General features: G+C 45.9%; 1 protein-coding gene across 1 annotated transcript in view; it reads left to right on the plus strand.

Annotated features, from left to right (window-relative positions):
- The first annotated feature begins 3,564 nt into the window (after positions 1-3,564).
- The window catches only part of LOC140703955 (uncharacterized), a 34,621-nt gene continuing 14,319 nt past the window's right edge, over positions 3,565-23,866 (plus strand). Inside the window, 13 exon segments of the mRNA XM_078386802.1 lie at positions 3,565-5,475; positions 5,720-5,864; positions 6,099-6,169; positions 6,834-6,960; positions 8,569-9,712; positions 9,714-9,855; positions 16,888-17,427; positions 19,885-19,968; positions 20,234-20,415; positions 21,769-22,186; positions 22,459-22,558; positions 22,784-22,854; positions 23,619-23,745. Of these exon segments, the coding sequence (XP_078242928.1) occupies positions 5,065-5,475; positions 5,720-5,864; positions 6,099-6,169; positions 6,834-6,960; positions 8,569-9,712; positions 9,714-9,855; positions 16,888-17,427; positions 19,885-19,968; positions 20,234-20,415; positions 21,769-22,186; positions 22,459-22,558; positions 22,784-22,854; positions 23,619-23,745 (3,562 nt within the window). The 5' untranslated portion in view covers positions 3,565-5,064.

Here is a 23,866-nt window from a genome sequence, read left to right on the forward strand (position 1 = left end):
TTTAGTAAACCTGAAATGAGAAAACTACATTTACAAAAGCAATTTACACACACGCGCGCGCGCACACACACACACACACGGTTGATGGGAAATGGCTGGTGGAAGTGGTTTGAGAATGACCTGGGAACCAGTAGAGGGGTAGAGTTTTGCTTCCTAGAGTAGAATGGGAGGTGTTGTGTCTTAAGATCAACTTCACTGTTGTCCATTCCAGGTTTTAGTAGCAGACTGGTGGATGGGACAGCAGCTGTTGTGAATAACTTTAGGTAAAGGTAAAGGTTCCACTTGACAATTTTTGTCCAGTCGTGTTCGACTCTAGGGGGCGGTGCTCATCCCCGTTTCCAAGCCATAGAGCCAGCGTTTTGTCCGAAGACAATCTTCCGTGGTCTCATGGCCAGTGCGACTTAGACACGGAATGCTGTTACCTTCCCACCGAGGTGGTCCCTATTTATCTACTCGCATTTACATGATTTCGAACCGGTAGGTTGGCGGGAGCTGGGACAAGCGACGGGCGCTCACTCCATCACGTGAATTCGATCTTACGACTGCTTGGTCTTCTGACCCTGCAGCACAGGCTTCTGTGGTTTAGCCCACAGTGCCACCACGTCCCTGTTGTGGATAACTTTCCCGCCTCCCAATTAGCATAGACTCTGAGTACCTAATTAGGGAGGGGTAGAAACCTCTAAATGAAAAGCGGGGTTTTTTATACGTGTGTGTGTGTGTGTGTGTGTGTGTGTGTGTGTGTGTGTGTGTGTGTGTGTGTGTGTGTGTGTGTGTGTGTGTGTGTGTGTGTGTGTGTGTGTGTGTGTGTGTGTGTGTGTGTGTGTTCTGTGTCAAGTAAAGTCGTGTGGAATTACTGCTGGGTCGTGACTATTATTGGGTGTCAAAATCCACTACACTACACTGGCGAAAATACTGGAGCCTCAGCTTCAGGATCTGTCCTAGTGAGCACTCAATATGGGTCCATTTTACATTTCTTCACAACTACACAACCCATCTTCATACATGCATTAACCTACATATTCACGATCATGACAGTTATCATCATGACTTAGCATGTCCACGCTATGCTATGGAGAACTCTGTATGCATTCGCGAAGGCTTTCACGGCCGGGATCTAATGGTTGTTGTGGGTTTTTCGGGCTCTTTGGTCGTGTTCTGAAGGTTGTTCTTCCTGACATTTCGCCAGTCTCTGTGGCCAATGTTAGGAAGAACAACCTTCAGAACACGGCCAAAGAGCCTGAAAAACCTCAGATCGTGTCTAGTCAAACCTCATGTGAAGGAATTATGGGCTATGGAGTTATGATCGAGTCTTTAAAATTGAAACAAGCCATGTAATTGGTGGAGCCCTAGAAGCCTGTGAACTGAGGGATGAAGAAGGATGTAAGGGAGATAGTTAATTAAAAGAACCATCATCATCATGATCATCATTCTGACTTAGCATGTCCACGCTATGCTATGGAGAACTCTGTATGCGCTTGCAAGTATTGCTTGGCTGGATGAGTCTTTGTTTTCTGTGGGGAAAACCCTACCATGCCTTGAGCTCTGCAAACGTTGTGTAGACTACCCGAGGATGGTTTTTGTAGTCACTGCTGGAACTTTTGTCAAGCTCTTATGCTCTGCTATGTTTGCTTTTCAATAAACTGACAAGGAAGGCGTTCCAGCTCTATGAGATGCAATTCACTAGACGGGAGGACTTCAGATGGAGTCTCCTTGGAAGCAGAAGCCTTGATCTGCTTTTCTGTTTTTAAATTTAGTAGGCATCCTTCAGTCTCGAAAGACTATGGTAGCGTGCTCTGTATGGAGGACTTGGAACAGCGTCTAGTGTGGCTGAGGAGGCCAATTCGAGAGTTACAATCTCTTCCACACTGAAGACAAATCCAATCTGTCCCCGGTCCAGCTCCCTGGTTTTGCTTCCTTTGTGACTTCCTCTTTGCCTTGGCCTGCTGGACAAGGGTCTCTGCAAACTGGGAGAGGCCGTGATGTACCGCCTGCCTTCAGGCTGAACGATCAGATGTCAGAGTTTCCCATCTGTTGAGGTCTATTCCTAAGGCCTTCAGATCCCGCTTGCAGATATCCTTGTATCGCAGCTGTGGTCTCCCTCTGGGGCGATTTCCCTGCACTAATTCTCCATATAGGAGATCCTTTCGAATCCGACCATCAGCCATTCTCACAACGTGCCCAAGCCAGCGTAGATGTCACTGTTTCAGTAATGTATGCATGCTGAAAATTCCAGCTCGTTCTAGGACTACTCTATTTGGAACTCTGTCCTGCCAGGTGATACGAAAAATCCGTCGGAGGCAACGCATATGGAAGGTGTTCAGCTTCCTCTCCTGCTGGGCACAAAGTGTCCAGGACTCACTGCAGTACAGGAGTGTGCTCAGGACACAGGCTCTATAGACCTGGATCTTGGTATGTGTTGTCAGTTTCTTATTGAGCCATACTCTCTTTGTGAGTCTAGAGAACATGGTAGCTGCTTTCCCAATGCGTTTGTCCAGCTCGACATCTAGAGAGAGGGTGTCAGAGATGGTTGAGCCAAGGTACACGAAGTCATGAACAACCTCCAGTTCTTGTGTGGAGATGGTAATAGAGGGAGGTGAGTCCACACCCTGGCCCATGACTTGTGTTTTCTTCAGGCTGATTGTTAGTCCAAAGTCTCGGCAGGCCTTGCTTAAAATGATTTATGAGTTGTTGGAGGTCTTCAGCAGAGTGGACAACAATGGCTGCATCATCAGCAAAGAGGAAGTCCCGCATGCATTTCAGTTGGACTTTGGTCTTCACTCTCAATCTAGAGAGATTAAGGAGCTTTCCATCTGATCTAGTCCGGAGATAGACACCTTCTGTTGCAGTTCCAAAGGCATGCTTCAGCATGACAGCAAAAATGATCCCAAAAAGTTTTGGTGCGAGGACACAGCCTTGTTTTACTCCGCTTCGGATGTCAAAGGGATCTGATGTTGAGCCGTCAAAAACTACAGTGCCTTTCATTCCATCGTGGAAGGACCTGATGATGTTAAGGAGACGAGGTGGCCATCCAATCTTGGGAAGTATTTTGAAAAGGCCATCCCTGCTAACCAAGTCAAATGCTTTTGTAAGGTCTATGAAGGCCACTAAGAGTGGCTGTTGTTGTTCCCTGCATTTCTCCTGCAACTGTCGGAGGGAGAATACCATGTCAGTGGTGGATCTATTTGCTCGAAATCCACACTGTGATTCTGGATAGACTCTGTCTGCAAGCACCTGGAGCCTCTTCAGCACAAAACAGGCAAGCAGCTTCCCTCCAACGCTAAGAAGAGAGATACCACGGTAGTTATTGCAGTCACCCCTGTCACCTTTGTTCTTGTACAATGTGACAATGTTTGCATCCTTCATGTCCTGTGGTACTCCACCTTCCCTCCAGCAGAGGCAAAAGATTTCATACAGTTCGGTGATGATGATCTCCTTACCGCATTTCAGCACTTGTTTTTAAATTACCTTTTATAATTCTCCATTTATAACCTAATTCTGATTCAGAAGACGCCTCCGACCCTTCTCCTCCTAGAGAAATTTGGGGGGGCAACGGAGGCTCAAAAGGGATCCTTCCAAAGTCCTGTTACCTCCAAAAGGAGGAGGAGGTCGAAGAGAAGGTCGGTGGGGAAATAAATGGCTGGTTGGATTTGGTGCAGAAAGAGCTGAGGGGGCAGACGAGAGATTTCCTGGGCCTGAAAGTCCCCGAAGCCTTTCCTCCAAGCCAGGAAGGGAGGAAGAGATCCTGCTTGTCTGAGAAGGCAAACCTTCTGGCGGGGAAGTTGGGCTTCCCTCTTGACCACCACCTGAAGAGATTTGATTCCTAGAGTGGACAGGAGGTGGGGAAATACTGGATAGACAGGAAGTGGCGAAGAGTCCTCCATAATAAAGGGTCCCCCATCCTCAAGGGAGCCACTTCCTGTTCCCTCTTTTTCCCCTTCCGGAAGGAAACGGGGGCTTGGGATCTCCTGGAGGACTTGCACGTGTTTCTGGTGTTCCCGGCGGGGCTCATCTTCTCCTTCAGGATCCTCTCCTTCAAAGGGGGCCGCGGGGGGTGGGGAGGGCGGAGGAAGGTGAGCCCATCCTCTCAGGGAAAGGTCTGGGAAGGGAAGAGAGGGAGAGAAGGATCCCCCCCCAGTCAGTCAGTCGGGAGATCTGGGTCAGGGAAGGGCCCTTCGGAGGGAGAGCCGGGGCGGCCCAAGAGATTTCGCTGCCTGAGTCCCAAGGGCAAGGGTTTCCCTCCCTCCCCAGGAGAGGGTTCACCCGGGAGGGGCTCTTGGGCGCCAGGAGGGCCTCCGTGTCTTCAAAGGGGAAGGAGGTTGAATTTGGGGCTGGAGGGAGAGGAAAGCAAGAGAATTGCCACCCCTTCGGCCTCATCTCCACCCGAGGAAAGGAAGCCGGCCAGGGGGAGAGAAGGAAGGGCTTCCCCCTCTTCGGCACCTGATGGCCAAGGAGGTTGTTTTTCCTCTTCTTCACATGAACTCTGACCCAACACAAGCAGAGGTTTTTGTGTATCTGTTGCGGTAGGTGGGGAGGCTAGAAAAAAAAAATTTATCTTCCAGAAGGACAGCTCAGGTGGCAGCTATTTCCAAATAGAATCTCCCTCTTCCAAAGTACTCTATCCTAAAAATAAATAAGAGATATTACAGCTGCTCGGGTGTCCCATTTCTGTTTTATCTTCGGCATTTCCCTGCCTCTCCTTTTGAATGAGACGGAGTCTCCAAAGTGAGCCTTCACACCAACTCTCTTAATTACAGTGGTCCCTCTGCTTACAGACGGCTCGACTTACAGACTTTTTGAGTTGCAGACTTCTCTGGCCGCAAAATTTAGATTCGACTTGCAGCCGGAGAATCGACCTACAGACCAGAAAAAAAACAACAAAATGGGACAAAAATGGCCGGTTATGGGATTAATATGTCTTCAATGCATTGTAGGTCAATGGAGACTCGACCTACAGAATTTTCGACCTGCAGCCACCATTTCAATACAGATTAATTCCGTAAGTAGAGGGTCCGCTGTATTTAAAGACCAACGTCATGGCAGCCTTTCTTTCAGCACAGGTCAGAGATGGTGGACAGCTCAGCTGGCGTTGGAGCAGGAAAAGACCGCCATAGGATGCAGAGTGAAAGGAGTGCAGGATTGTGGGAAAGAAAGAGCCGGGATGTCCTGGATGAACACATAGTCAGCTCACAGGAGCAGTGCCAGTGCTTCAGATGCTTCTCCTACAAGGAGGCAGAGGGGCCGCGGGAGGTTTGCACCCAACTCCACCTTCTTTGCCATCAGTGGCTGAAGCCAGAAACGCACACCAAGGCTCAGATCCTGGACCTGGTGATCCTGGAGCAGTTCCTGGCCGTCCTTCCCCCGGAGATGTCCAGCTGGGTGAGGGAATGTGGAGCGGAGACCAGTTCCCAGGCGGTGGCCCTGGCCGAAGGCTTCCTCCTGAGTCAGGCCGAGGAGAAGAGGCAGGAAGAGCAGAAGGTGAGACAGCATTTCCTCCCGGTGACTGTGAAAGAAGGGTGGGGAGCGTATGGCCTCTATACCCCAGTAGGCATGGGGAGGAAATCTGCCCCCAATTGCACGTATTGTTAGAGAATATCCCTAAACTCTTGACCCATTGTTTGTGGAAAAATATCTCCATAGCAGAAAGTTATCGGCCAAGATTTCTATTCTTTTGTGATTTTTCCATTTCTAAATTCCATGGCTTGGACCCTCAACTGCTCAGATCCAAAACCTCTCACTGGGGGTTCAGTGGGATGTCCTTGCAACTGAGAAGACTCCATCAGACAAGAGGCAGAGTATGCTCCTAAGAAGGGAGGAACATGATGATGATGATGGTGATGACGACAATGGAGGTGCCCGCTTGAAAGGTAAGGATTCCCACTGGGAATGGCTGTGTCTTTAAGTTTGCTCTCATTCTCTGGAGTATGTGAGGGATTCCTTTTATACTTTTTTCTTTGTGTGTTGAGAGGACAGAGTATTTCATCATCCATCCAAAAACCTAAGCACCCCACCCATCTTATGCGGATGATTCCTATCACATTGGCAAAGGGTTATTTTTTCATCAGGCAAATCTATGGGACTGTTTTTCATTTCTCCTGCAGGGGCTGCAACAATGCCTGTGATAAGAAACCCGAAGTCTGCTCTTCTTTCTCATGGGGATGACCCGGATCAGGTAGGGGGGCAACGGATTGCTGGGACGATTGTATTCTATTCTATTCTTCTGGGAAAGCAGAGAACATGATAAAGTTCAAAAGGGAGCATCTAAAACACCTTTTACGCCGTTCCTCTCGTTTCCAGTAAGTGTTTACTCAGCATCTGAAGTAGGAAGGAAGATACAGAGGCCCTCAAAAGCTACATCTAAGACCAGATCAGCCTAACCAAATTTAAAATTAAGAAATAGTCATAATTTCTTTACCTAAGAAAGTGGCCTTTGCTAAAACTGAGAGGCCCTTTGAGTTTGGAGGTCTCTCCCTGCCAGAGAAACCTCTCGCCTGAAGGGAGCTTTGGGTCTATAGGACTCCTACATTGGGGTAAAAGCAACGTCTTTTTGGAAGACAGTGAATTGCACCCATAGAATCCAAATGAAAGCTCGTGAAAGAAATTCTGGCCACGCCATCTTATCTTTGGTTCATATTTATTTGTTTATTATTTATATTCATATCCCGCACCATCTGGCAACAAGGCCACTCTGGGTGTTCAAAAATAATATATTAAAAAAAGATAAAAGTAAATTAAAACCTGGTGAAAAAAATTCTGGTCACCCCATCTCATCTTTGGTTCATAAAACACATTAGATTCTTTTAGAGCTATGCTGGAAAGATTTTCTTTTCTTCCAGGGTCCGGTGACCTTTGAGGAGGTGGCTGTTAATTTCACCCAGGGGGAATGGGCCCTGCTGGATCCGGATGAGAGATCCCTCCACAGGGACGTCATGGCAGAGAACCGTCAGATGGTGGCTTCTCTCAGTAAGGCTCCGTGATTCTCTGGTTTGCATTAAGTACAGTAACGGCAATATTCAGAGGAGAGCAGTGACACCAGCTAATGGGGATGGAGGTGCTTAAAACAAGAGTAGGGAACTTCTGTGGGGACAGTCTCCTAGTATGACTGAATCCCAGATGCCATCATCCTTGGGCAGCCTGGTCATTGGTGAAATTCAATGGGAAATGGAGCTGATCTGCCTCAAGGGCAAAAGCCCCTCAGCCCTGCATTGGAGCATAGTGGAGCTCAAGTTAGAAAATGGATTTTCGTCTTTTCTGCCTGGCACTCAGGGGGTTTGTAATCTTGTCTGGTTCTCCTTTCTTCCTCTTATGTTGCTACACTTGATGGATGCCTTGAGGACAAAACAAATGTCCTTCTGTGTTTGACAAATTCTCTTGCTCAACATCAACAACAGATTCTGAGTCTGGTTTCAGAGATTCCTTGTCTTCTCCTTCATCCCTCTCCCCTTGCAGAGGGGTGGAACTTGACCTTTGGCATCTACATGGGCTGCCGAATTCTGACTCCTTAGTTATGTTTGTGTCTGACCGTATTGGGGCGGGTGGAAAACCCTCTCCACCTGAGGCTCCCACACCTTCCTTGTCGGGGTTCAGTCTTAGCCTTGGCCTGAAGGGACCCGCTCCACGGGGTTGCCCAGGACGGTGGAGACATGACCTATTTATTTATTTATAATGAATGAATGAATGAATGAATGAATGAATGAATGAATGAATGAATGAATGTTGTAAGCCGCCCAGAGACCTTCGGGTAGTGTGGACAGCATATAAGTTAAATAAATGAATGAATAAATAAATAAATATTCGCCCGTCTTTGGACTTCTGGCTGTTGCCACTCTCTGTAATTGTTCCTTTTCTTCTTCTCTTCGGTTTCGCCCAAGTAAGGTGGTTTTTTATATACCTTCCTTCTCCAGTCCATCTCCGCATACTCTCTGGGAACTTTGAGCTCTGTCTATTCCCATATATCCAGGGATCATCGTGTACTACATATTTCCCCCCAGTCCTTTTCTCGCTCCTCTTCAGCTTCTGTCACCCAACAAGCTTTCCCCTCCCCTAACTTCCAACTGCCCCTCCCCCCTCCTTCTCTCCTTCTTTTATTCTTTTTCGATTTCCCACCAAAATGACACCCTCTGGTGGCTCCTTCTTCACAGCCCGTCTGATGATGGATGAGAGGAAGGAACTAAAGCAAGGGGGAAAGAAAGAAATAATCTCCTTCACCCTGTTAGGGGGAACGTCAATAGAAAGAGTCAAAGAACAGCAAAACGTGTATTTTTGAACAACTTCATCAAAGTCTATAAATAAGAAATTTCGGTTAATTGTGAACAAAGAACGTGTTTCTTTTTTCAAATCTAGATTGGGGCAAAAGTCGTTTGGCAGTTATGGGACAATTGTTGGCTGCTTACTTGAACATTATTGGGGATCGGGGGCAGTGACTTCCCTCAAATGGTTTTTTCCCCTGTAGATATAATGTTTTCACCGGGGAATTCTCTCACTCTAAAGGACACCCCTTGGTGAGCGGTGATACTTAATGTGATAAAAATAGACTACTCAATCTATTCTATGCTCTTTTTCTTCCATCAGATCAGGAAAGTTACACCAGAGGAGGGCCCTACCAAAACACCACGTGTAGGCAAGATCTTGCTAAAAGTGTGGCACATACACTTCAGGAGAGAGAACACACTTCAGACCAAAGGATCAGTGGAAAAGTATACAGGAAAGCTTTTAATAAAAAAACACAACCTGGAAATCACAAGATAATTGCCAGAGAAGAAAAGAAATACCAGTATCAGGAAAATGGGAAATGTTTGGAAACGAATTCCCTCCTTGATCTGTGCCAGAGCATCGATAATAAAAGGAAATTCTACAAATATCTGGAATGCGGAAAATCTTTTAATCACAATTCAGTCCTTCTGAAATACCAGAGAGTCCACACTGGAGAAAAACCATACAAATGCCAAAAGTGTGGGAAATGTTTTGCTCACAATTCTGCACTTCGGAGACACCAGGAAGTCCACACAGGGGAGAAACCATATGAATGCGAAGAGTGTGGGAAATGTTTTGCTCGCAAATCTCAGCTTCCTGTTCACCAGAGAGTCCACACAGGAGAAAAACCATACAAATGCCAAAAGTGTGGGAAATGTTTTGCTCACAATTCTGTACTTCGGAGACACCAGAGAGTTCACACAGGGGAGAAACCATACAAATGCCAAAAGTGTGGGAAATGTTTTGCTGACAATTCTGGACTTCGGAGACACCAGGGATTCCACACAGGAGAGAAACCATACAAATGCCAGGAATGTGGAAAATGTTTTACTCGCAAATCTCAGCTTCCTGTTCACCAGAGAGTCCACACAGGAGAAGAACCATACAAATGCCAAAAGTGTGGGAAATGTTTTGCTCACAATTCTGTACTTCGGAGACACCAGAGAGTTCACACAGGGGAGAATCCATACAAATGCCAAAAGTGTGGGAAATGTTTTGCTGACAATTCTGGACTTCGGAGACACCAGGGATTCCACACAGGAGAGAAACCATACAAATGCCAGGAATGTGGAAAATGTTTTACTCGCAAATCTCAGCTTCCTGTTCACCAGAGAGTCCACACAGGAGAAAAACCATACAAATGCCAAAAGTGTGGGAATTGTTTTGCTCACAATTCTGCACTTCGGAGACACCAGGAAGTCCACACAGGAGAGAAACCGTAGAAATGCCAGGAATTTGGGAAATTTTTCTGAGCATTCACACCTTGTTGATCATCAGAGAATCCACACTGGGGAGAAGCCATACAAATGCCAGGAATGTGGGAAATGTTTTCCATGGAATTCTCTCATACGTAATCACCAGAGAATGCCCAGTGGTGAGAAACCATAGAAATGCCGGTATTTGAGAAATGTTTTGCTTTCATTTCATATTTTCTTCATCAAGAGATAATTTACACAGAAGTCATAATTCTTATCTTGTTACTCAGGACAAAGTGTAAACAAAGCCTTTAAATGTCAAAGCCTATTCAAGAGAACATTTCCAAAAACAGTACATTCCTTTACCTCATTCTAAAACTGCACAGAATATTCCAACGCTGCACCACCATTTCTTTTATGAATATATGCTGAATACTCCCCAAATATCATTGGATTGTTTCTTATTTGTCAACTCCTGTTACCCTGAATAACACAAATTACTTAACAGTAATAGCTACTGTGTTTCTTTGAAAATAAAACTGGATGTTTTATTTTATAATCATGTCATTTTCTGGTTGCTGCACAATGTCTGAGGGTGGGGTTTCACTTAACTGGGGCTTATTTTTGGGGTAGGGCATATATTGCAAACTTCCTGAAAAATCATACTAGGGTTTATTTATTTATACAGTGGTGCCTCGCATTACGATCGCATCGTTTAACAACAAAATTGCATTATGATGAACTTTTTGCGATCACAAAACGATGTTTCTTATGGGCAAATTTCGCTTTGCGATGATCAGTTCCCTGCTTTGGGAACTGATTCTTCGCAAAACAACGATTTTGGCCACTGGGTAAATAAAATGGCTCCCCGCTGTGTTTAGGGACGGATTCCTCGCAAGACAGGCAGCAAAAATGGCCGCCCTATGGAGGATCTTCGTTGGACGGTGAGTTTTAAGCCCATTGGAATGCACTAAACAGGTTTTAATGCATTTCTATGGGCTTTTTAATTTCACTTTACGATGTTTTCATTCTACAGCGATTTTGCTGGAACAAATTAACATCATAATGCGAGGCACCACTGTATTTATATTTATTTATTTTTAATTATTTGTTGATTTATTTTATCTCTATCTGGCCCATCCAAAGGTCTACTCTGGGCGGTTTACAAATTTAAAACAAGGTTAGATCTTATTTTCCGGAAAACGGTATTTTCCATGTATTCACGAAGGCTTTCACGGCTGGGATCTAATGGTTGTTGTGGGTTTTTCGGGCTTCTTGGCCGTGTTCTGAAGGTGGTTATTCCTAACGTTTCGCCAGTCTCTGTGGCCGGCATCTTCAGAGGACAGCAGACTGTGCTCTGGTCCTCTGAAGATGCCGGCCACAGAGACTGGTGAAACGTTAGGAAAAACCCCCTCAGAACACGGCCAAGAAGCCCGAAAAACCCACAACAACCAGTATTTTCCATACTTCATCGTACCAATCACTTCCATTTGTGCACATTTGGACATCTGTAACAAAGTGGAACAGGCAGTTTGTAATGAAATCCTCTTGCAGAATCCTATCCTGTAGGAATCTTGTGGTGAATAGATCCCCTGTCTCTTAGAGTCATATTCACACAATACGTCTTTACCCTCTTCCTCCTGGGATCGTTTGTCCTATTTTCTAATGATAGGACTCAACCAGCTTGGATGAGAAGCCAGCTGGCGTTCGTTCAGCACCTCTTACCTGCCCTGCGTAAAACATTGCCCTTCCCTTGGATATTCACAGGATGCCCCAAAGAAGAGAAATATTAAGAAAATTGGTAAATGGGCAACACTAACAACTGACAGCTGTGTAGAAGTCTTCAGCTTCCGTGGAGTTAACCATTCAAGCCATTTTCAAGATGTGATGTTTTTAATATATACAGCCTTAAAGGAAATAAAGGTGTAGACAATGGCCATTAAGATTGAAGAGGAATTTAAAAAGGAAAAAGCACTGGAGATGACAGTGTAAATATCTGCTATCTGCTGGAGTACACCAAAGAGTTTCAGAAGGAGATGAATCTTTGTTTTATAGAGCAAAGAGCAAAAACCCTGACTGTGAGAATTGGAAGAAACTGTGGGGTGTTCTGAAAGAAAGGGATGTGCGTCATGATGCACAAATTATATTGTGGACAAGAAGATTGGAACAGAATATGGAGAGACAGAATGGTTTCCGATGAGCAAAGGTGTCAGACAAAGAGGCATTTTATCCCCTTATCTGATCGATCTGTACCAAGAATGCAGAATACCAGACTGGATTCAAATAAAGGAGGAAAGAAAAATTGTAGAAGAATTTTTTTTTTACAGTATGGAGATGACACCATCACACTGGCAGGAAGCAGCAATTACCTGAAATGACTGGTAGTGAAATGAAGGAAGATGTAGCAAAGCAGACCTGAAGTCTAAGATGAAGAAAACTAAAATCATGACTGCAGAGGAGCTAAACAACTTTAATGTTGACAATGCAGATTGGAATTAGAGATTCTCAGGAAAAGAGAATAATGCTGGGACACGGAGAGAGCGAGAGGAAAAGAGGAAGACTCAATGCAAGATGGAGCAACTCCCTAAAGGGAAGCTACAGGCTTGTGTGTACAAGAGCTGAGTGTACCTGAGGTAAATTTCTTCAGTTTTAAGGAAGCTTAGGATGATATCCTAGGTTGAAAACATTTACCGGCTCCAGGCCCAGAGTGTATCCTGAGAAGATGCTATGGTCACATCATGTGACGCAGAAGGACAAAAGTGCGATTTACTTTCTAGGAATAAGGACGAGTGGTGCCATACCCTTTCTCTCTGACCTTGCCATCTACCAACACGGAACCGAATTTGAGGGGGAGAGAGATAAGGAAGTGGACCAAAATGCAGGAAAATTAGGGGCATCGGGGGTGCAAAAAGCACTTATTTCTGGGGCGGTGGAGACTGGGACTCAAACACATTCATTGATGTTCCCATTCAGACTCAGTTGCACACGGTTTTCAGTTTACTCTTTCTTGTGCAATTTTTACTTTTGCATATTTTGACCCATAGTCCCATAATCTGGCTCCTTTCGGCCTTGGATTGGCTTTAATTTGGGAGAAGCTTTGGTTTTCGGAATCAGTTTCATTAATCCTTCTTGGAGAATTTACACCTCCCTTCCTGTCGTCTTCTACTTATTGTTTAGATTCGGGAACACCAGCACTCACCAGTGTCATCACTAGTGTATTTCACATGTTCCCTTTTTATTTTCTCCTCTGAATTCTCCCAAATCAGATTTCTCTTTTCATGAGTCTTTAGGAAACTATTTCTTGGAATAGATAGAACCGTCTAATCTCAATCTTTCGGCTGAACATGTTGACTACATAGTAGAGAATGGATGGATGGTTAAAGGCAAATATTGCATTTTATAAAGGGTTCACTATCGAAATTTGCATAACTGTAATTTGACCTGATATTTTAATACAAGGTATTAAGTTTTATCCTTTAAATTTCTTCCAAACATTCGATTGAAGTCGTACATCATTCATTTTCCCAGGATTTCTTTTCTATTGTTCTTGCTTTCCATGGATCTGATTTCCTATTTATCCCCTGTGATTTCAATAAATCTTGAAAGAGAACTTGTGAATAGTGTTGGATGTCTCTGCTCACACCTCCCACTCAGTGGGGCACTTGAAGGACTTCATTTTCTGAAAAAGTGGCTACAGCTGGTCAGCAAAGGGGCTTCCTTCAATCCTCTACCACAATGTGTTGGCGCCTGATGGTCTGAAGACAAAGCGCTTAGGATCCTTGAGATGCGATTCATTAGATGGGAGGACCTGAGACTGCTGTCCTTGGATGTTGTAGACTAGATTTACATTCGTGTTTTGAAATTACCTTTTAAAAGTCCCCATTTGTGTCACCTAACTCTGATTCCAAGGACGCCTCTGACCCTTCTCCTCCTAGATAAATGCCCCCCCCCCCCGAGCCTCCAAAGGGACTGATGCTTCTTTCTTCATCTCGCCCTAAAGAGTTAAATGGGTAGAGTTTTGCTTCCTAGAGTAGAATGGGGGGGGGGAAATGGGGTAAATGGAGAAGTGTCCTGAATAACAAAGAGTCCCCCCTCTACAGAATACTCCCTTCCTGTTTCCTTTTTTTTCCTCCTCTGAAAGGAATCTGAATCTTGGGGTCGTCCGAGAGCTTCCACGTGTTTCTTCTTCCAGGATGCTCTTCATGATCTCCCTCAAAGAGTGGGGGGGGGGGAGTCCATCATCTCAGGGCTGATCTGGGAGGGATCCGGAGTGAATGGCACAGGGAGTTCCCCCCTCCCTTTGTTGTTGTACAGTTGTTAAGTCCTGTCCGACCCTTCGTGACCGCATGGACCAGAAAACGCCAGGTCCTCCTCTCTTCCACTGCCTCCCGGAGTTTTGTCAAATTCATGTTGGTCGCTTCGCAGACACAGTCCAACCACCTCGTCCTCTGTCGTCCCCTTCTCCTCTTGCCTTCACACTTTCCCAACATCAGGGTCTTTTCCAAGGAGTCTTCTCCTCTCATGAGATGGCCAAAGTATTGGAGCCTCAGCTTCAGGATCTCTCCTTCCAGTAAGCACTCAGGGTTGATTTCCTGTAGAATGGAATGGACTCACCCACTGGCTTCTGAGTGCTTAGTAGCAAGAAATGTTACACGTGCTTTTTCTGAGCCGCTCAGCATCATTGACTTCCGTGTTCTCACAGTGTGCAGAAATATCTGTTATCTGCTACCAGTTATTTTCATAACTAATTTTTACTTTTGTTTGTTTTAAATGTAGGCAATAGGTTAGAAAAACCATGTTTTACACAAACAAGGGAAATCAAGGTTTTGTTCAACATTTCCTTTTTCGATCATAACATTCCTTCAAGCCTTCGCAGATCCCCTGCAAAGATATTGCGGGGCCCCAGGGGTATGTAAACCACGTATTAAGGACCTTGCCATCTACCAACACAGAACTGGGTTTTAAGTGTGAAGGTAAGGAAGTGAGCCAGAATGCTCACTTTCTGGGGTGCAAATGTTATCTATTCTGGGGCCCTTGGGTCTTAATTCACCTTGATTTTGAGAGAAGCGGCAGTTTTCACAATGTATTAGATTTTTCCTTCTGAGAGATTCTCCCTTACGGTCTTTTATTTCTTTCTTACACAGATGCAGACACACCCACCAGTGACTTTGCTGCTTTATTTTTCATTTTTCCTTCTGTTTTCCCCCATCTAAATTCTCCTGGATGAATTTTCCTACAGATTCTTATTAATCTTCAGGAACCTGTTCCTTGGAATAGAGGGAGATAAGTCTTTCTTACTCGGTCTCTAGGACAAAGATTGCGTGAACACAGTGAGTTTCAACTAGGGAGCTGGTGGAAGGTTAGGGTCAAATTTGTATTTTACAAATGGTTAACTCTGGCTAATTTTGCATAACTAATTTCACCTGATACTTTAATACAGCCTATTCCACTTTACACTGTTAATTTCTTTCTAGCACTGTGTTAGAAATTCCATGGTTTTTATTTTCTAATTTCTTTTATATTTGTGAGGCTGAGAGTAACCCCAAGGGTACTCTACCGTAGGTCTCTCCAATCAAAAAGACAGAGGATGGGACGGAAACCATTATAGAAGGGTTTAAGCAATTGGAAATAAAGGCAGAAACACCAGAGGGGGCCAAATGGGCGGGAAAGGAGGAAGTTATAAAAGAGAGTGACAGGAAGGAAAAAGGGGGATTCAAAAAAGAAAGAGGTAGAAGCTTGTTGGGCACAGGTAAAGGTAAGGTTCCCCTTGACATTTAGTCATTCATGTTCGACTCTAGGGGGCGGTGCTCATCCCCATTTCCAAGCCGTGGAGTTGCAGTTTCCGTTGTCACAGGGCCAGCGCGACTTAAACCCGGAACGTTGTTTACCTTCCCACCGAGATGGTACTTATTTATCTACTCGCATTCACATGCTTTCGAACTGCTAGGTTGGCGAGGAGCTGGGACAAGCGACGGGAGCTCACTCTGTTGCATGGATTCGATCTTACGACTGCTGGTCTTCTGACCCTGCAGCATACAAAGGCTTCTGCGGTTTAGCCCACAGCGCCACCACGTCCCTCCAAGGTGTCCTCCTGTGCCCACGTTGGGCACAGACGGAGACCTTAAAACCTGAGGAGTAGTTAGTGGAATTAGTGGAAGAAGACCCCTGGACAGGGGAGTGGGTAGAGTTTAGAGTCCTTAGGGATTATGCAGAAAAGCACCGTATTGGGGGGGGGGGGGGGGAAGCAGAAGAAAGGAGACAAGGGAAAGAATATAAGGCTTGTCAGCAAAGGGAGGAGCAGAGAAGAGAGCAGAGGAGATGTATGGAGATCCCTGGGGCCCAGTCCCTTCCGACCACAAGTGAGACAGAACTAGGGCAAGAAGGTTTGGGAGCCACGGGTGGGCTGGGTTTACCATCCTCAGCCATGACGTTAGTGGACAACGCACCTGATGTATCGGGGACCATACCGAAGTGGACCCATGGAACTACCAATTCTTTTCTTTTATCGTTCCAGGGAGATTTATCGCATTTTACTAAGGTTAAGACTTATGACTTATTGGTGAAACTGGAAACAGAAAGTATGAGCATAGATAAAGCAGATGACTTGTTAAACAATAAACCTGTTTTTTTTAGAGGATTTTGGTTTACTGCCCTCTTCTTTGAAGAAAAATAAAGTAAAGGAGGCAAGCGCCCTGGACAAGATCACAATATTGTGCCTTCCTTTCATGGATATTACTGCGTTTAGCTGCTGCAATTTAAGTAAATCTTGAAATAAATGGCATCTTTGAATAACCTCCGATCATGTTTGGTCAAACCTCATTTGAAGGAATTACGGCTGTGGAGTTAAGAGCGAGTCTTTAACATTGAAATGACCAATGTGATTGGTGGAGTCCTAGAAGCTGTGAACTGAAAGACGAAGAAGGATGTAACGGAGATAGTTAATGAAAAGAACCATCATCATCATGATCCAGCGTCCTGTTAGGGAGAGCTTGATCGGCGGACAGAGAGCAATTGGGAGCCTGCATACCCCTTAACAGCTGGGTAGAGTCCGGGTGACCTCAGCCAGGAAGTATTACAGACCCCCTTCTCACAAGTCTATCCTAAAAAAATGCTTGCACTTAGGTTCAGCAAGAAGATACACAAGAGGTTTGTAGTCCTAAAATCTACTAGAGCTCAATGAAGTAGGACTCTGTAGCAATCTGTGGCCTTGCCTGCCCCTTAGGGAATGGCTGTGACAGGCATAGAGGCTCTCGTCAGAGTGCCGTCCCCAAGTAAGACATCTAAAGAGGTGCAGACCACTCCGCCGCCAACCCGTCCAAGAAAGATACACCAGGGAACAGACACCTGGGATTTGGAAGTAAATCTACGGGGTCTGACGGTGGCAACACAAACGGAGCAGGAACTGGTGGGAAGAGAGGAGCAAGGGAGGTCCGTAGCAGAAGCAGGAGTGGGGATTATAAACAGGGCACAGGACAACATACCAGGGGGTTGGGAACTTATCTGGGTGGAGGACCCATGGACTGGGAAATGGGAAAAGATAAAGGTGCCAAGGGAAGAGGCAGACTACCACCGCAGGAGGGGACTTCCCAAGCTTCCTTCTTACTGGGATGAGTCTGAGGCAAAAGAGTGGAGGAGACGCCTGAGAGAGGAGAAAGAAGCAGTGGCCCGGGAAGCTGAAGAATGTCAGGCGCGGAGGATGATGTACCTCTGGGACCATGGGGACAACTTGCGGAAGAAGGAAACCCGGTATGGAGAGCGGATGGTGATGAAGAAACCTTACCATTATTGAGAGACGAAGGGACAGAAGCTGATGTTCCGAGTTATGACCTGTTTGTTCCAGGACCCTGGAAGGTTAAATCCCTGAATCCTTTCGATTCCGAAGTTTGGTTGGCCTTCTGAGCCCTGTTGGCCCCGCGAGAGATGTTACAGAATGACTTGTTAACAGAAGTTTTGCCGTTAACTAAAGAAATAAACACCAGATTGGATTTGGGTTTAAAAATGGCTCCTATCTTATTTGAGCAAAAGTTGGAGGCAAAGAGCGAACTCTCATGGAGACCAAAAGATTTTATAATTTATCTTTTTATTGAAAAAAATATAGATTTACAGAATAACGTCAGTCTGATGCATAAGCACAGCAATGATACATTTCCAAGGCTCATTACAACTACAAAATTAAGGCAACTAATTCCCTTTTGATTACAAAATTCTAAACATCTCTAAAAGCTTTCCTTAGGGCAGTTTAAAGGCACAAAGCCTTCCCCCTTTCACTTCCTTAAACTCTCTTTCTACATCCTCCAAGTCCTTTCCTAGCACAGGGCATAAGGAAAAAAGACGTAGAAAAATCTTTGGTTCCAACAAAGGAAAAAGAAGGAACACTGCACATGGCAAAAGTTCTAAACATCTCCTGTCTTGGTTGTTGTGGGTTTTTCGGGTTCTTTCACCGTGTTCTGAAGGTTGTTCTTCCTGACGTTTCGCTAGTCTCTGTGGCCGGCATCTTTGTCAGGAATTTGGCAACAGTAGAAATACGCAGAGTGATTGAAGACACTTACAAGTTCTTCTTTGTTGCAAGACAGTTGTATTTACAAGTATTTACATATATTTACAGGCAGGCATCTCAACAGCATGGCAGGAACTCTTTCTACAAACGAACAGCATGCATGGCAGCAAGTGGTGGAAGAGGAAGAGAAAGAAGCAAAGACACAGTCCACTTATATACATGTACATGGCACATTCAGTCCAATCAGAATCCAGATGACTTCATCCTTTGCACCTGGTCTTCTTCTGGTTTCAAGTCATTGCATCATCTCCAGAGTGATTCAGCATTCTCACATCTGTGCACAATGGCAGCTCGTTAATGATACACTTATACATAATCAGGCCTACAAAATTTCTATATTCTGACAATCTTCAGAGGACTGGAGTACGAACAGAGCATGGACAGAGTTCCTACTCCAGTCCTCTGAAGATCCCAGCCACAGAGACTGGCAAAACGTCAGGAAGAACAACCTTCAGAACACAGCCAAAGAACCCGAAAAACCCACAACAAGCATCAGATCCCCGCCATGAAAGCCTTCAAGAATACATTCCTCCTGTCTTCTTCGTCTTCCATGATGTCATTCAATCACAACACAAGGTGGTAGAAGTAACCCCTCCTTCTCTTCTCGTGAGAAAGTAGGTGCTGTTTGCCTCTTTCTACTCTCTTCTCCGCCATAACAAGTGTCTGGTCTTTTTATATTGTCTTGGCGGGACTGTCTAAAAGAAAAATATTCCCACAGCCCTCTTGGACAACATTCCTAGCATTCAAAATCATTCTTACACAGAACCAATATGGATCCATTTTACATTTCTTCACAACTACACAACCCATCTCCATATATGCTTTAACCTACATTTTCACGATCATGACAGTTATCATGATTTAGCATGTCCACGCTATGCTATGGAGAACTCTGTATGCATTCGCGAAGGCTTTCACGGCTGGGATCTAATGGTTGCTGTGGGTTTTTCGGGCTCTTTGGCCGTGTTCTGAAGGTTCTTCTTCCTAACGTTTCGACAGTCTCTGTGGCCGGCATCTTCAGAGGACAGCACTCTGTGAGAGACTGGCGAAATGTTAGGAAGAACAACCTTCAGAACATGGCCAGAGAGCCCGAAAAACCTCAGATTGTGTCTGGTCAAATCTCATTTGAAGGAATTATGGGCTATGGAGTTAAGATCAAGTCTTTAAAATTGAAACAAGCCATGTAATTGGTGGAGCCCTAGAAGCCTGTGAATTGAAGGATGAAGAAGGATGTAAGGGAGATAGTTAATTAAAAGAACCATTATCAGCATGAATGGTCATCATTCTGACTTAGCATGTCCACGCTATGCTATGGAGAACTCTGTATGCGCTTGCAAGTATTGCTTGGCTGGACAAGTCTTTCTTATCTTCTGTGGGAAAGCCCTACCATGCCTTGAGCTCTGTAAACGTTGTGTAGGCTACCCGAGGATGGTTTTTGTAGTCACTGCTGGAACATTTGTCAAGCTCTTATGCTTTGCTACTTTTGCTTTTCAATAAACTGACAAGGAAGGCGTTCCAGCTCTATGAGATGCAATTCACTAGACAGGAGGATTTGGAAGCAGAGGCCTTGATCTGCTTTTCTGTTTTGAAATTACCTTTTATAATTCTCCATTTATAACCTAACTCTGATTCAGAAGACTCCTCCGACCCTTCTCCTCCTAGATAAATTTGGGGGGCCATGGAAGCTCCAAAGGGATCCTTCCAAAGTCCTGTTACTTCCAAAAGGAGGAGGAGGTCGAAGAGAAGGTCGGTGGGGCATGAATGGCTGGTTGGATTTGGGGCAGAAAGAGCTGCGGGGCATCCGAGGGATTTCCTGGGTCTGAAAGTCCCGGAAGCCTTTCCTCCAAGCCGGGAGGAAGGAATAGATCCCGCTTGTCTGAGAAGGGAAACCTTCTGGCGGGGAAGTTGGGCTTCCCTCTTGACCACCACCTGAAGAGTTTGATTCCTAGAGTGGACAGGAAGTGGGGAAATACGGGATAGACAGGAAGTGGTGGAGAGTCCTCCATAACAAAGGGTCCCCCATCCTCAAGGGAGCCCCTTCCTGTTCCCTCTTCTTTTCTCTTCCGGAAGGAAACCGGGGCTTGGGATCTTCTCCGGGACTTGCGCGTGTTTCTGGTTCCGGGAAGGGCTTCTCCTCTCCTTCAGGATCCTCTCCTTCAAAGGGGGCCGCGGGGGTGGGGAGGGCGGAGGAAGGTGAGCCCTTCGTCTCAGGGAAAAGTCTGGGGAGGGAAGAGAGAGAAGGAGAGACAGAGAGAGAGGTGTCCCCCCCAGTCAGTCAGTGGGGAGATCTGGGTCAGGGAAAGGGCCCTTCGGAGGGAGAGCCGGGGCGGCCCAAGAGATTTCGCTGCCTGAGGCCAAGGGCAAGGGTTTCCCTCAGTCCCCAGGAGAGGGTTCAGCCGGGAGGGGCTCTTGGGTGCCAGGAGGGTCTCCGTGTCTTCAAAGGGGAAGGAGGTTGAATTTGGGGCTGGGGGGGAGGAAGCAAGAGGATTGCAACCCCCCCATCCGCCCTTCGGCCTCATCTCCACCCCAGGAAAGGAAGCCAGCTTGAGGGGGGAGAGGGAAGGGCTTCCCCCTCTTCGGCACCTGATGGCGAAGGAGGTTGTTTTTCCTCTTTCTCACATGAACTCTGACTGAACACAAGCAAAGAGGTTTCTGTGTCTACTGCGGTGGGTGGGTGGGGGAGGCTGGAAAAAAAATTGTTAGCTCATGTAGGAGCTACTTGCAAATAGAACCTCTCTCTTCCAAAGTAGTCTACCTTAAAAATAAATAAGAGATATTACAGTGGTTTTTAAAAATTCTTATATTAAAAACTACCTCTTGCATGTGGGACGTGGTGGCACTGTGGATTAAACCATGGAGTCTGGCTGCAAGATTGAAAGAACAGCAGTTCGAATCCACGCAATGGAGTGATCTCCCGTGGCAGTTTGAAAGCATGTAAAATGCGAGTAAATAAATAGGTACCACCATGGTGGGAAGGTAACAGCGTTCTGAGTCTAGTCGTGCTGGCCACGTTACCATGGAAACTGTCTATGGACAAATGCTGGTTCTAAGGCTTGGAAACGGGGCTGAGCACCGACCCCTTAGAGTCAGACACGACTGGACTAGATGTCAAGGGGAACCTTTACCTTTACTTTGCATGTTACATCTTCAATGCATTTTATTGTTTTTGCACAGGAAAACTAGAAGGAGCTTCTGAGGGATCACTTCTGAGTTTCCTTTCATCAATGAACTCTTGAAGAGGTAGCCATAGACAGGGATGGGTTAAAAGGCAGGTGAGGATCAAAGGCAGAGGGTGTCCCTTTGGGTGAGGATGGCTGAGAAAGGTGAGGGGGAGCAGTCTGGGGTTGGTTACCTTTCTGGGTCTCCCCTCAAGGCAAGGTCCCGCTTTAAATGAAAAAAAGCTGTTCAGGTGTCCCATTTCTGTTTTATCTTTGGCATTTCCCTATCTCTCCTTTTGAATGAGATGGAATCTCCAAAGTCAGCCTTCACACAACCTCTCTTAATTATTTAAAGAGCAACTTCATGGCAGCCTTCCTTTCAGCACAGGTCAGAGATGGCAGAGGACAAGTCAGCTGGTGTTGGAGCAGGAAGAGACCCCCATAGGATGCAGAATGAAATGAGTGCTGGATTGTGGGAAAGAAAGAGCCAGGATGTCCTGGATGAACACATTGTCAGCTCACCGGAGCAGTGGCAGCGCTTCAGATGCTTCTACGAGGAAGCGGAAGGGCCCCGAGAAGCTTGCAGCCGACTCCACCATCTCTGCCGTCGGTGGCTGAAGCCAGAAAGGCACACCAAGGCTCAGATCCTGGACCTGGTGATCCTGGAGCAGTTCCTGGCCATCCTTCCCCCAGAGATGTCCAGCTGGGTGAGGGAATGTGGAGCGGAGACCAGTTCCCAGGCGGTGGCCCTGGCCGAAGGCTTCCTCCTGAGTCAGGCCGAGGAGAAGAGGCAGGAAGAGCAGAAGGTGAGACAGCAGTTCCTCCCGGTGACTGTGAAAGAAGGGTGGGGAGCGTATGGCCTCTATACCCCAGTAGGCATGGGGAGGAAATCTGCCCCCAGTTGCACGTATTGTTAGAGAATATCCCCAAATTCTTGACCCATTGTTGGTGGGGAAATATCTCTATAGCAGAACTTTATCAGCCTAGATTTCTGTTCTTTTGTGATTTTTTCCATTTTGAAATTCCATGGCTTGGACCCTCAACTGGTCAAATCCAAAACCTCTCACTGGGGGTTCAGTGGGATTTCCTTGCAACTGAGAAGACTCCATCAAAGAGGAGGCAGAGTAAGCTCTTAAGAAGGGAGGAACATGATGATGATGATGGTGCCCGCTTGAAAGGTAAGGATTCCCACTGGGAAGGGCTGTGTTTTTAAGTTCACTCTTTTTCTCTGGAGGGATTCCTTTTCTACTTTTCTCTTTGTGTGTTGAGAGGACAGAGTATTTCATCATCCATCCAAAAACCCAAGCACCCAACCCATCTTATTTGGATGATTCCTATCATGTTGCGAAAGGGTTGTTTTTAATCAGCCAAATCATTGGGACTGTTTTTCATTTCTCCTGCAGGAGTTGCAACAATGCCTATGATAAGAAACCCGTTGTCTGCTCTTCTTTCTCATGGGGAGGACCCGGATCAGGTAGGGGGGCAACGGATTTCTAGGAAGATTGTATCCTATTCTCTTCCTCAGGGAAAGCCAAAAACATGAGAAGAGTCCTACGGGAGCATATAAAACGCGTTTAGTCCCTTCCTCCTGTTTCCATTAAGTGTTTGCTCAGCATCTGTAGTAAGAAGGAAAATACAGAGTCCCTCAAAGGCTACCTCTAAGACCAGATCAGCCTAACCAAGTTTAAAATTAAGAAATAGTCACAATTTCTTTCCCTAAGAAAATGGCCTTTGTGAAACCTGAGAGGCCTTTCAATTTGGAGGCCTCTCCATGCCCGAGAAATCAGAAAGCTGGAAGCTGGACTTTCCATCTGGATGTTTTGTTTCCTCTCTTTAATTTCTTGTTTTTGTAGACATTTTTGAATGGCACGAGTTCACCACGTCTCACCTTTGGTGCATCTCTAAGGGAGGTAAACTATTACCCCTGCACCGCTCAAGATCCCTCTCTACCATTTAAGGGAAGTCTGAGACTTGAAGGCCCGCAGCCCTCCTTCTTGCTGCCATTCCGGAGAAAGTGAGATTCCGAAATGTGCAGCCTCTCGCCCGGAGGGAGCCTTGGGTCCATAGGACTCCTACTCTGGGGTAAAAGCAACTTCCTTTAGGAAGACAGTAAATTGCACTCAAAGAATCGAAATGAAACCTGGTGAAAAAAATCCTGGCCACACCATCTTCGCTTTGGTTCACAAAACACATTAGATTCTTTTACAGCTATGCTGGTAAAAATTTCTTTTCTTCCAGGGTCCGGTGACCTTTGAGGAGGTGGCTGTGAATTTCACCCAGGGGGAATGGGCCCTGCTGGATCCGGATGAGAGATCCCTCCACAGGGACGTCATGGCGGAGAACTGTCAGATGGTGGCTTCTCTCAGTAAGGCTCCGTGATTCTCTGGTTCACACGAAGTGCAGTAACGGCAATATCCAAAGGAGAGCAGTGACACCAGTTAATGGGGATGGAGGTGATTAAAACAAGAGTAGGGAACTTCTGTGGG

The sequence above is a fragment of the Pogona vitticeps genome, chromosome 2 (assembly GCF_051106095.1).
Source record: "Pogona vitticeps strain Pit_001003342236 chromosome 2, PviZW2.1, whole genome shotgun sequence".
Taxonomy (NCBI): domain Eukaryota; kingdom Metazoa; phylum Chordata; class Lepidosauria; order Squamata; family Agamidae; genus Pogona; species Pogona vitticeps.